General features: G+C 44.1%; 1 protein-coding gene across 1 annotated transcript; it reads right to left on the reverse strand.

The window, feature by feature from the left end:
- Positions 1–456: 456 nt before the first annotated feature.
- Positions 457–6,426, reverse strand: LOC119318448 (kinesin-like protein KIN-10A). Its single transcript, XM_037593006.1, has 6 exons — positions 5,577–6,426; positions 4,070–4,225; positions 3,872–3,979; positions 3,374–3,484; positions 1,805–3,274; positions 457–837 (listed from the first exon to the last, which is right to left on the reverse strand). Exons 1-6 carry the CDS (start codon positions 6,249–6,251, stop codon positions 583–585), a joined length of 2,775 nt encoding a protein of 924 aa, XP_037448903.1. The 5' UTR covers positions 6,252–6,426; the 3' UTR covers positions 457–582.
- Positions 6,427–14,389: the final 7,963 nt, after the last annotated feature.

The following is a 14,389-nucleotide window of genomic DNA, read 5'->3' on the forward strand; positions in this document are numbered from 1 at the left end:
ATTCATGTAATGTTTGGATCAATTTGTATTTTTTTCCGAGAACTACTTGGATGTACAAACGAGCTGAAATTTGGCATGAACCTCACGCACTGAAACATTTTCCATAGAAAAAAAAAGTCAGAATTTCTTAAATTATTTTAGTATTTTTATTTTATTTTACTGTTCGTAGGGTGATGATGAGCTCGGGCTCAGAAATGAATATTCGCAGCAACTCTAACTTCCTTTGAGAATTTTCAGTCATACGACAGGAAGACATTGCTTATTTTTACTTTTTATTTTTGCATGGAGGAAGACATTGCTTAGGCCCTTGTAAAAAAAGCGTTATTTACCAATTCTGTATCCAGACGACAAGAAGCAACGAACCGATCGATCAAGTGCATTCCCCTCCACTAGACGATCTATCATAATCATACTGTTTGGGATGTCTGTAACATGGTTACATCACGGGTGGTAAGTATTTTACACAGACCAAAGAATACATTTTAGATACGAGATACATCGTCGTCAGTTGGTCACGACATGTGACCCACGGCAACCAACCAACCGACAGAAAATGAATGCAGCAGTAACAATGAAGCTCGGTCAAGCTCTGAGCTCCCGGATGTAGCTGGGGCTCATCTGCGCGGCGGCATGGTGGTGGTGCAGGGCCAAGGAGTTGAGCTTGCTCTCCAGCGGGCTCAAGGGCGTCTGGTGGAGCTGCTGCTGCTCCATCGTCGCCGGCTTCTTGGCGACGCGCAGGCAGGCCAGGTAGCTGTTGGTCTGGTTGTTCCAGTTGGGCAGCCTGCTGATCTGCACCGTCGCCTCCTTCTCCCTCGACACCGGAGCACCAGAAGGGTCCTGCATACATACACACCAGCAAGAGTTCCCCGTTGTTAGGTCTGTCAATCAAGAGAAAGGTACAGGCTAAACTGAAGATGTTTCTCCCAAAAACAACAGGAAAGAAAGAAAGTACTCTACGGCTGAGATCGCTACCGCCACGGAGAGCACTACTTTTATGCCCAGCGTTTACTCTCTGAGTTACTCCCTCTGTTCCGAATTACTTGTCTTAGATTTGTCTAGATACGGAGGTATCTAGCACTAAAATGAGTCTAGATACATCTGTATGTAGACAAATCCAAGACAAGTAATTCGGAACGGAGGGAGTAATTGTTAATCCTTCAGTTAAGCTGTAAAACTGTCAGTTACCGGCTCCAACAGAAGCCAAGACACAAATAACTGCCTAACTAGTTTCCCCTAGCTTAGCTACGACAGAAATGATCCAAGGCTGTGTGAATGCACGTTTTTTACTGGCATCAACACGCCTCACATTGAGTTTCACATTGTCAGGTCTGCTAAACTGAAGATGTTATTCTGAAAAACAACAGTTACTGAAGTTCAGTTATGTGCAGCGTTTGCTCTCTGAGCTAATTGTTAACCCACCCTTCAGTTAAGCTGTAAAATTGTTTCACCGTTATTTACCGGTTCCAGCTATATATGTGGCATGCCTAAAAAGAGCTACAATATATATAAGCCTGTGTAATCCGAGGAAGAAGCTAAGACAGAAATTGCCAAGATTAGTTTCCCCTAGCTTAATTACTCGTAGAAGGCAACCTGTTCGTCTCTCACCCGCCCGCATTTTTTTACTATCATCAATTATGTCTCCGGATCGATGAATTGACGTTTTTACTGGCATAAACACGCCTCACATCATTAACAGGTTCGAATTACCAAGGTGGTTGACACGCATGAAAATTGCCATGAGCAATAGGAACAAGAGAACAGCAATTGGGTGTAAGTGTGCCATGGACAGAGCTGAGTGACTTACCCCAAGGAGGAGGAATGTGAACTGGTGGTGCTGCTGCTTGCTGCCGGCTTCTTCAAAGTGAGCCTCGATGAGCTTCCTCAGGTCTGAAAGGCAAGCGGTCGGCAGAAGCTTCAGCCCCTTGATCAGACTGCCGGACTCCCATTTGATGTAGACATCCAGCAAGCCCTCTCGCTCCTTGCTCAGCTCATTTGCTTCGCCATCTGTGGTGCATGATTTTAGCTCTTCCGGCATTGTCAGCTCGGCGTCGTCCACGGCTTGGCAAACGATGGGCGAGAGCTGCGACGACACAGGGCTGTCGGCAACCTTGACGTCGCACATGGGGGTTTCCATGGCTGCCCATGCTGCTGATGGGTCCTTGTTCTCATCACCGAACACCTGATTTGCCTGCTGAATGTTCTCATCTCCCGGCAACTGCTGCTCTCCGGGCTGCTTGTTCTCATCTCCAAAAGCTTGCTGCTTCGCCGCCGGTGACTCTTCGGCGTTTTGTTTCTTGACCAGCTCACGGTAGTTGCCACACAGCCTGAAGATGTTCTGGATACGGTTGGTCCGGTCCGGTTCAGCAAGCGGTTGTCCCATTCGGTCCACCTTGTAACTCTCCTCTTCCACCACTTCTTTGCACACCTCCACCTCAGCACCACTGTCCTTCTCTTCGCTTTCTTCATCTCCCTCCTCAAATACAGTGCTCAGGACCGCCTTTTCAGGGAACCCAGAAAGCCTGACCACATCTTCTTGCTCCAGGACAGTGGTGCAAGAGCCTGCTGTCGATGTGTGATTCCACATCTGGCCCTGCTGCTGGCGAGTATCCTCCTTGATGACCTTCACATCCAGCACAGACGGCTGATCTCCAGCATCCAAATCCATGGACATCGACATCGCCATTGACATGCATTGATCTCCTCCTGCAGACATCTCTGATAGTCGTGCCAACAATCTACCACCAATGACATCCTGCTGCGCAGGCTGACGAGCATCTGCCTTTTCAAGCTCCACCTCCTGCAGTCGTCGCTTCAAAGCAAGGAGCTCTTGCTGCTGCCTAAGCATTTTCTCTTCCATCATCTGGAGCTCACTCTTCAGCATCTTGGTCTTCTCAGCGACCTTTGAGTTGATCTCTTCCTCCTTTGCAGCTGCACCCTGCCCTTCTAGCAGCCTAACCTTCGCCCTCACTTGTGCTAGCTCCTCCTCCTTTAGCCGAAGGACATTCTGGGCCTCATTGCGCTCTTTCTCTCTTTGCTTGTTCTCCTTCTGGAGCTTGTATATGAACTGGTTCATTGCAACAATCCTTGAATTGAGCATTGAAGATGACTCCTCAGAGCTAATTTTATCCCTTGGTGTTGATGCATGAGCAGCACGGATAATGCATTTTGCTTTAGCACCGTATTCCAAGGTAGAAACTGTCTTGTGCAATTCCTTTGGGTCAGGACTCGCACACAGAATCATCAGAATCTTTGATTTGTCATCCTCAAATGAGTCCTGAAATTCCATGAAGAATAACAAGTTCTAAATTATCTGGGATAAACAGAGAGTGAAAAGTTGTATCAGGAAAAGTGTGCTTCTTCAAATGTTTTGTACCTGTAACAGCATTGTGAGCTTGCTGTCTCGAAATGGAACATGTGAATCACCATTGGCTATGGACTCAACCACTCGTTTCAAAGCTGTGTTGCCTTGGTTGATCTTCGCCGTCTGTGGAGCAGCAACCAATGTTATATATAGAATAGATGTGCAAAGCAAAGTGACCTAAAGAAACATACTCTGGTTCATTACATTGCAGGAAAAAAAAGTAGTGGTAAAAGTACAAGCTGTGGTTAGGTTATGGGAGTATCATGCTGGAATTCATATGTTGATGTAAGTATGGAAACAGAACTTTATCATTGTTTCAGAAAGAAAACAGAATTGTATCTTGAGAAAACTCTAATATAGTTGCATTGCAAGTTGCACATCACCGGCTGTTAAAAATATGTTATGGTACAATTAAACATGCATTAATTACCGATGGCACATCATTTTTGAAAGGGCAACTGAAATAAATTGGATTCTACTGAAATTATAAGGATTGGTAACATCACACACCTGCATCTTGGCATCAAATCCAGTTTGGCCTGCAGCTTCTATATTTTCAGAACCAGCCATATCCACCAGCATCAGCCTTCCTCCGACCGATGGCACATCCAAGATAATCTGGAGAAGTGACAAAAAAACAAAGTCATAAACAGTTGGATCATTCATGAAAATCAAGGTGAAAAGTGCTAATTGCTCATTGCAGCCTACCATGCAGTGACTTCGCGAACTTCTCTCATTACAGAGTGTGCTCTTGACAGTACGCCGCTTCTCTACTTTTGCAACTTCCCTGGATATCTTTCCAGCTTCATTTCCAGATATATAAGTTGCATTTTTGGCTTTCTTCCCCATTACTTCTAGCCTCACCTGTACATAATGTATTGAGAAACTTAAACAAAATGGACAAATTACATCAAGTCGCAAATTCACATTGGCATTGCCACACGGAAAAGCACTTTCAACATCTTTTGTCAGCCCTGTGAAACTATCCAGCTATCCCTAAATAACATGGCAATGAAAACTTAAGTACTGTATCAGATAACCACTTGTTTTAGGTTGGTCACAGTTAACGTAGTGATTATTTCAAGTAGTACCAGATAACCATTTGTTTTTAGGTAGGTCACAGTTCTAGTAATTATTTCAACCTGCACTGACACACAGAACTGAGGGCCATAACAATGCACAATATCAGTTACAGTTGGATTGCCCTCACGCCTAGAATCACAATTCCTAACTCGGCACTTCAAATTAGTCATCTATAAAGTATTGCAAACAGCAATCACAGGCCATAACCATGAGCAATATTAAATTATAGTGAGGTTTACTTCACACCTAGAATCACAAGTTTTAACCTTGGAATTTGATATTAGGCACCTAATATGCCATCACGCATACACAAATGACAAACAATTTCTAATGCAATTTAAGTACCAGATAACCACTTTTTTGAGGTCGGTCACAGTTCAGATAGTAATTGATTCACCTCTGATGACACATACAACTGAGGGCAACAACAGTGAGCAATATCAGTTACAGTTGGTTTCACTTTGACCTCACACTGAGAATCACAATTTCTAACTTGGCACTTCAGATTAGTCATCTACACTAATACACGCACAACAACAGCAGTCATAGTTCACAGGCTATAACAATGAGCAATATTAGTTACAGTTAAGTTTTACTTCACACTTAGAATCACAAGTTCTGAACTTGGAACTTCAGATTAGCCATCAGTTACAATTGGTTTGACTTTGACCTCACACTTAGAATGCCAATTTATAATTTGGCATTTCAGATTAGTCATCTGAACTAATGCACACAAACAGCGGACAAATTTCACAGGCTATAGCAATGAGCAATATTAGTTACAGTGAAGTTTTACTTTACACTTGGAATCACAAGTTTAAAACATGGAACTTCAGATTAGCCATCAGATATACCAGCACCCATACACAACTGGCTAACAATTTACTACAAAACGGTGACAATTCCTAAGAAAGTACCGACCACAACTGTAATTAACGACCTAGGATAGGCAGAACAGATCTTCTCTGAAGCGACAAATATGTAAAGTTTAAGCCCAAATCATGCTACTGCCACAGTTCCATCCAGCTGACATCCTCACATAACAACAATTAACTTGTGCAACTAAATAATCTATAACGATGAATCAGCAGCAGCATCTGAAAATTAAGCAGCAGGAGCATCGGTGTATCACCTTGGGGGCGTTCCCTTTAGTATTGGCACCGCTGCCGACGAGCAAATCGTAGATCTCCTCATTGTAAATCTCGAGCACGGCGACCTGCACGAACAGCCCGACCCCGAACCCGGCGTCCACCTCCTCGCCGCTTTCACCACCAGTACTACAGCCCCCTCCCCCGTCGAGGATGTCCCGGAGCGCCCGGTACACGATCCCGGGCTGCTTGGCGCAGCCGAACATGGTGTGGCTCTTCCCGGAGCCCGTGGGCCCGTACACCATGACGGTGCACTTGGCCCCGACCCGCACGCCCTGGATCCGGGACCTGACGAAGCGGCGGTAGAACCCCTCGAGGTCCTCCTCCTCGGAGACGGACACGCCGTCGAGGCTGAAGTCGCGGCACGAGATGCCGCCCGCGTCCCCGCGGACCCGGACGGTGGTGCCGCCCCCGCCCGCGCCGCCCGGGACCTCCAGCACCGAGGCGCCCGCGGCGGAGGCGGTGAGGTTGCGCACGCGGCCGATGACCTCGACGGGGTGCTCCGTGGCGGCGCCGGTCGCGCCGTGGCGCGGGGTGCCGGGCGGGAAGTGGAGGCGGTGCTTGGAGGTGGGCGTCCGGAACGGGGTCGCGGCCCCCGCCGACGCCTGCGGCGTCGACGGCGGGCCCGTGCGGGGGGAGGGCGTGGGCAGCGGCGCCATCCCTGGCCGGGGCTGGGTCCGATCTAGGGTTCCGGGGGGCGGGATGGGTCGACGGATCTGGCGTTGGAGGAGACGACGGCGGGAGCAAATCCGCGTGATTGGTGGGCGGATGGATGGCGTGCGCGAGACGGGTTTGAAATGGGGGGAGGTAGCCGTTGGGGGTGGGGATGCAACGGGACTCAGCTTTGTTTTGAAGCTGGTGGGGAGGGGAGCTTGGGGTGGGTGTGGTGGAGGCGCCGGAGGGCACGGGATTTGCGGGGGCCGCGGGAGGACGGGGGTGGCATGGATTTTTTGCTTTTTTGTGATTTGCCCGCATAGTTTTCTTAAATAGAACGAGATTAATAACAACACATACACGAACATTTGCCCGCATGAATATTTTTTGAAATGCGTGAACATTTTTAAAATGCAACTTACTTTTTAAAATTATACAAATATTTTTTACAATGTTTAATTTTTAAAAATATCACATACTTTTCTTTACAACGTATGAACATTTTTGAAGCGTCACAAACAACAAAATATAAGTGGTGTCCTTACATCATTTTATTCCTGCGGAGAATAACACAAACATGCTTTTAGTTTTCGTTTATTCCTTTGTTGGGCTCAACAAACATTGTACTAAAGAATTTTTTTTTTGTGAGTTTGATGTCAATTTAATCTTGGTCGAGTGGCTAGTGCAGTTATCTCTTAGTTTGCAGGACGTCCGTTCTAGTCCCCTGGTGCTATTTTTTATTTGTCTTTCTTGAAAGATACTATGTGCATAAATAAAAAAATAGAGGATGTTTTTTTGCAAAAGAAAGATAATGCATGGTTCACCCAACGCCTCACCACTCACAACCACTGTCATGTGGGTTGTATTCATGCTGACACGACGCATGAGCACAAGATATGGCTGGATACAAAACAAGTGACCGTATCTGCATGCATAGTCAAGTTATGTGACCGCAATGGCGTATTTTATAACTTTTAGCACCAAACTGAACATCATATGCAAGTTAAATGACTTCCATTGATATTACCTCTAATTACAAATTTAAGAGTTAAGAGACACTTTCTATGAGAAAAATTGTAGAGGTTTTGATAAAAAAGAAGCACAAATTCAGGTATAAAAGAACAACACAAATTTAGAGGTGAATTCAACTTCTTGCTTGTCTCAAGTCCTCAGTGACAATATCTAACCCATTTTGTAGAAATTTCTCCGACGTGTGGCCAATTTAGCATGTTTGTTCTTGTTCCTTTTTTACACGTCTTGAAGTTATTCAGGTTCGGTCATGTGGGTCCGATTGCCAACCCGACGTGGCACCCCGAGCCAACCTATAGACCATAAGCATAGTTCGGATGGGCACATCCGACATACAATCAAAGTGAGACCCAAGCCAGAGGAGCTGGTTTGGCTAATACATCTTGTTTGTGTGGTTTGCTTCGTAGGCGACACCTTAGAACGAATGAACCTCTGATATGGCATATGACTCAACGCAGGATGCCAAATTAACAGCTGGAAGCACCTGAATTTCTCGCAATTGAGGTAAATGGAGTATTTTGAAATATTTTATGGTAATTGAGATAGAGGGCTCGTTAAGGTCTCTTGCGGCTCCATGCTCCCCAAACTTCGCATGCGGAGCAAGTTCTGCGAAACGGATGCCTTCCCTAGAACAAAATGGTGAAGCGGCAGAAGCCCAGCCTCCCGGAGGGGTAAGGCACATGGTTGCTAGAATTACAAGGGGAAAGCATCCACCTACTCATTTTGATACCACATTGCTTTCTCTTCCCCGACGCAAGGCCCAAGCTCTCTCTCTCTCTCTCTCTCTCTCTCTCTCTCTCTCTCTCTCTCTCCCTTCAACCAGTATAGGAGGCCTTAGTCAAACATGTCGTCAGCACTCCTTGACATACCCATAGGTCTCCCATCACAAATTGCCCCTTCCCTACTACAATCACATCGACGCCTCACACAGCAGGACGCCCGACCCCAGAAAGCCTTAGCTTTTGCTCATTATGTTCGCAATCACCACCCGGACGCCCGACCCCTATGAGCCTCAACTCTTCCTTCTTATGCTCGTCGTCGGGGCCCGGACGACCTACAACGACAAGCCTCCCTGTTGCATCATACTAAAAAATATATGATATAGAGAAGCCATTTCAAATTGAGGCCCGAATATATGAAAAGGCTTCTCTATATCATACGCCATCATACTAAAACAAGATACGCTGCAACTTAGGTGGTAAATTGTGGAATTCACTTCAAACTAGGAGATTAACGAACAAATATAAAAAAAGATATGATATAGAGAAGCCATTTCATAGTTGCTTAAAATAGTAAAGTTTTTTATATTTTTTCTATTGCCCTATCAAATGAATTGCTATGTAATGTTGGGGGTCGATCTCTAGATTTTAACTAGCGTCCCCCTAAGGCTCAGTTGATTGAGACATGGTTGACGAACGTCATCCGTTATAGCCCAACCGACTATATTCCCCTGTCCAGTCTGATTGTTCTTTCTGGAATTTCCTATTAGACGCACTTTGCGTCAAGGTGTCAAGGTTTCGCACAGGGAGATCGCTCGATCGTTCTACCGGGCCAGCCCGTTTGAGCGATTCAACATCCCCGGTTTTGGGAACCTTCTAGAGGTTCCCAGCCGGTTTTTTATGGTTTTGGGAAACTTCTAGAAGGTTCCTGAACCACTTTTTTCCTTATTCTGGTTTTTTTACGTTTTCCTTTTTCTTTTTTTCTGTTTATTTTTCTTTTGTTCCTATTTCCTTTTTCTTTTCTTTCCTTTCATTTTATTTCTTTTATTTTTTTAAAAAAATATTTGTGTTTTAATGTTTTGTTCATAAATCTGAAAAATTCCCAGGATTTTCATAAAATAATTGCACTTTTCAAAAAATGCTCAGAATTTTAGAAAATGTTCCTATTATAAAGAATTGTTCACAAATTTTAAAAAATGTTCATGTTTCAAAAATTGTTCACAAAATATCCATTTTTCAGGAGTTGAAAAAAATTAATGTTTCAAAAATTGCTCGCAATTTTCAAAAAAATGTTCATTTTCCAAATTTTGTTGGTATGTTTTTGTTTGGAATTTCGAAAAATGTTCCTATATTCAAAAATAGTTCACAAATTTTAAAAAAGTTCATGTTTCCACTTCTGTAGGATTTTCAAAAATTGTTCGCGACTCATAGAAAATGTTCGTCTTTTCAATTTTTTGTTTGTGCTTCAAAAAAAATTTGGAAGGTTGTTTTAAAAAAATGGAATTTAACAACATGCTCCATTTTTCGAAAATTGTTACAATTTTTTAAAAATATTGACATTTCCATTTTTTAGGAGTTTCAGAAAATGTTCACTTTTTCCAAATTTTGTTTTGGAATTACAAAATATGTTCCTGTTTCTGAAAAGTGTTCACGATTATCAGAAAATGTTTTTCAGCATTTTAATTATTTACGCTGCCTTAGAAAAAAATTGCATTCGTAAATCAAAAAAATTACGAATCGGCGTTGGGGTTCTGTTTTTAATTGTTTGTGTTGTCTTATAATCGCTCAAGCTCGGTGGCTTAGCTGGTTGTATCGTCTTATCTACCAGAGGAGATCCTGGGTTCAATAGTCCTCGACAGCACCTTTTTTTGCAGCCAGAACTCGACCGAATCCCGTCGGTATAGTCGAAACAGAAAACGACCCATCAAGCCCGCCCAGTCGTACGCTCTGTGCAAAGCCCCAGCAACTTGACCTCAATTACGCAATTTTGGTGGGGGAGTAAACAGGGAAGAAGGAAACCAAGCTGGGTGGCGTGGGATATTATGACTAGGCCAAAACACCTGGGAGGCATGGGTTTTCGTGACCTGGAGGTCTTCAACTTGGCATTACTCGCACGTCAAGCATGTCGGACTATGAATGACGAGTCGTCTCTCAGTACACGAATGCTTAAAGCAATATACTTCCCTGACAACTCGCTACTAGAAGCTGAACTAGGTCCTCATACGTCTCAGATTTGGAGGGCGATTCTTGATGGCCGAGACATCCTAGCACAGGGGATAGTAGGGAGGATTGGAGACGGGAAGACCACAGATATATGGTTGCATAACTGGATTCCTAGGGACAGCTACAAGAGGCCCATCACGTCACTCATAGCTAATCCTCCCACCAAGGTGGGGCAGTTGATCAGTGCAGCTACGGCCTCATGGAATGAGGAGTACATATGTACTATATTCACACTCTTTGATGCTGCAGAGATCTTGAAGATACATTTGTGTACATGTAGGGTCCCAGATTTTTGGGCCTGGCACGAGGAGAGTCGAGGTACTTTCAGTGTGCGTTCAGCCTACCGAATGATAATGCGGATGAAGCTGGGCCGAGAAGCGTGGATACACGAAGAGGAGGGCACCTCGTTTGGACAGAACGAGAGCAATATGTGGAGTATGATATGGCACATTCAGGTTCCATCCAAATTAAGAATGTTTGTATGGCGCCTTGCTAGGCATTCCATGCCTTGTGGGGAGGTTCTAAAGCATCGTAATATGGCAACGACCGACACTTGTTTGCTGTGTGGGGCGACGGATACTTGGAAACATGCTTTATTGAAGTGCCCAATGGCGGGCGGTGTGTGGGCACTGGCCCCTGATGATCTCATGCAGGCCATGAGTGAGCGGCAAGAGGACAGGGCCAAGGACTGGCTCTTTGCCATACATAAAATGTTGCCTACAGATTTATTCGAAAGGCTCATAGTGACACTTTGGGCAATCTGGGGAGTGCGGAGAAAGGCTATCCATGAGGATATTTTTCAGTCTCCGATTTCCACTAATGGCTTCATCAACAACTATTTGGGGGATCTCCATGTTTTGAAACCCATGCATCCGATACCAAGTGCTGCTGCAGCTACTAGGTCTACTCGATGGATCAGGCCAGGCGAGGGTGCGGCAAAGGTGAACGTGGATGCCGCTGTCTCTCGACGCGGCTACGGCGCGGTTGGCGCCATATGCATGGATCAAAATGGGGTTTTCTTGGGAGCGTCCTCCCTTTTTTTCAGACGTATAGCTGATCCACAAACCCCCGAGGCGCTTGCATTAAGGGAGGCTTTAGCTCTCTCAGACGGCCTTTATCTTTGGAGGATCCATGTCGCATTGGACTGCAAGGGGGTGGTCGACGAAGTACGGAAGGAAAATGCAGCAAGTTATGGAGCAATTATTCATGAAATAGTAGACCACTCTTTGTCTTTTAATTTTTGTAAATTTAGTCATGAGTTTAGAGGCTCGAATTATGAAGCTCACAACTTAGCGAAACATGCTCTTACTCTCGGTGGTGGCCGCCATGTTTGGTTAGGGCATCCCGGGAATCTCTCTTTCGTCCCTGTAATCGTGGTGACAGGTTAATAAAGAGTTTCGCGAGGTTGTCTAAAAAAAAGCAACTTGACGCGAAGAGCGTCCTATAGAACCTCCCTTCTTTCTTGTTGCTTTCGGGTTGGCTCTGTGTTTTTGGGCCAGTGGTTTTGTCTTTAGTTATATGTGCGTATTATTTGGGTTGCGCTTTTGGGCCGGTGGTTTTGGGCCACATTTTATATATGGTGAGCAATCTTTGGGTATCCTTGCTATTTCAAAAAAAAAAAAGGTGTTGTTTCTACGATTTTTTTGGTTGTTTTGTTTCATGCTTTTCTTTTTGCTTTTTTCTATTTTTTCCTTTTCTATTTTATGTTCCTTAAAAAATGTAAGCATATGTGATGTTATTTTTGAATATGTTTTGGTCATACAAAATATTAATCATGCATTTAAAAAATACTCATCATGCAATTAGAAAATGTTTAACGATATTTAAAAATATTCACCATGCAGTTATGAAATATTTTATTCAACGCTTGTTTTTTGCTTGTATTTTATTTATTGGATTGGACCGGGCCTTGTCTTACTCATATGTTTGTAATTTTGCTACCATCCACAAATTGATAATGGTACAACTAACAAAATAAGAGAGACGATGTTGGAGAGCCATGTGCAATTGTGCTATATTTTCTTGTGCATGCACACTCCCCCGAAACACCCCTATTTGGCAAATGAAAAATGAGCCAACAAAAACAGAAAAAAGAAATAAATGGAAAATAGAAAAGAAAAATTACAAAAATATGATATTTTTAATAATAAACCACCTACCGGTCCGTCCACGCACAACATAGTTGTGTGCGCATGATGCCGCTACAGTTGCATGCGGGAGAGGGCGTGCAACTGTCTATGAAATATGATTATAGAACATTTGAAAGATAAAAGCAAACCTAATAAAATAAAAAATAATGGAAGAGAAATTGGAATAGAAAAATAAAAATGGTTAATACTAAACCCACATGCTGGGCAGCCCATGCAGTGAGCCCCCCACATCCTCTAATTGCGCGCGTTTTCAAAGGAGCAGCAGTTTTTTTTTTTTTTGAACCGGAACAAAACATTCCATTACTAAACCCGCGCAGCGGAGTCGCTGGCGACCAGCACCGAAACAAAGTCTAGGGCCTGCTCGATCCAGGAAAGATCAGCAGCTCCCGCCCTGAAGCCAAAAGCGGCTAGTTCACAATTCAAAAAAAAAAGCGGCTAGTTCGTGGGCCACCTTATTACAATCCCTTTTACAGAAACTGAAGCTAAAAGACTCGAAATTTGCATGGTATACACTACGCGTGTCACGCAGAAGAACACCGACCGTGGCTCGATCATAAACATCAGAGTTCAGGGCTTGAACGAGGACCTTGGAGTCAGACTCGAGAACTACTCTGTGTAAGCCAAATTCAGCACTCGCCTCTGTTGCCCTCAAACAGGCCATCAGGGGCGGATCCAGACTTAAAATTACCCGGTGTCCATATAAAAGAACACATGCCTACATATCAAACAATTGAATGGCATACACACTAAGCTAATAAGTGCGTGCAAATTGCATCCGGTGCCAATGACACCGGGTAGCTATACGTAGCTTCGCCCCTGCAGGCCATCGCCTCAGCATGCAGAGGTCCAGAGATGTGCTGCATAAAACCAGCTTTAGCCGCCAAGAACTGACCCTGATCTGTACGGAAGACACATCCCCTGTCCAGTATCCGCATAAATGGCAGCATCAAAGTTAATTTTGACAGAATCAGCAGGCGGCCACTGCCACGTTTCCATCACTGGATTAGTGCCTTGCTTGGCTTGAACAAGTGCCTGACTGAAATCCTGAATATGCTGACGGATGGCATAGCAAATGTTATCAGTGCTTCTCACTTGTTCCCCTGCATTAGCTTTATTTCTCGCGGTCCACCATTCCCATAGCAGAACTAGTGCCATGTCGCGCTGCTGGCGTTCTAGACTCCAGATATGATCAAGGACCTCCATAGGCGATGTAAATTGCAGCAACCCAAGTCTCACTTCTTCTAAATTCAGAGATCTCCACGGCTGCTTCACCATTTTGCATTTGATAAATAGATGACCGCCATCTTCATCCAAACGACCACAGACCGGACATCTAGTGTCCAGTTCCACCCTCTTACGCTTTGTGTTCATACAAAGGAGCAGCAGCTAAACATGGGTGATCGACGCGCAACTGGATTCTGCATTTGACAATTTAACCCTGAACACGCATATTTATAAAAAGAAAATAAAAGCAAACCCAAAACACATAAACAAAGTAAGCAGAAATAGAAGAAACAATGCAGAAAAAGAAGAAAAACAATGAACCATCTACTAGACCGCCCACACGGTTGTACGCGCATGATGCCCTTGTCGCTTGCAGTTGCATGCAAGATACATCACATGCAGTTACACATGGGGTACAAATGTGCAACCAGGGGCACATCTTTAAAATAGCCAAAACAACTCTAATCTAGAAAAGAAAAATGGAAAATCCAAAAGGCAAAAATAAAATAAAAGGAAAATAGAAATGGAAAATGAAAAATGAAAAGAAATTACTAGTAAACCCGCACACTTAGCCACCATGAACCCAGCCCCCATACTTCTAGTTGTGCGCGTCATGCTGCTTGCAGTTGTGAGTGTAGAACATACAGTTGCACATCTAGGGTGGATGTGCAACTGAATGGCGTGTTTGAAAAAAAAATATCTAATCATCGCTATTTAGAAGAAGAAAAAAAGCAAACCGGAAACATAGATGTACGTAGAATAAGTAGAGAATAGTATAGAAAAAATATAGAAAAGGGA

Source organism: Triticum dicoccoides, chromosome 6A (assembly GCF_002162155.2).
Source record: "Triticum dicoccoides isolate Atlit2015 ecotype Zavitan chromosome 6A, WEW_v2.0, whole genome shotgun sequence".
Lineage (NCBI taxonomy): Eukaryota > Viridiplantae > Streptophyta > Magnoliopsida > Poales > Poaceae > Triticum > Triticum dicoccoides.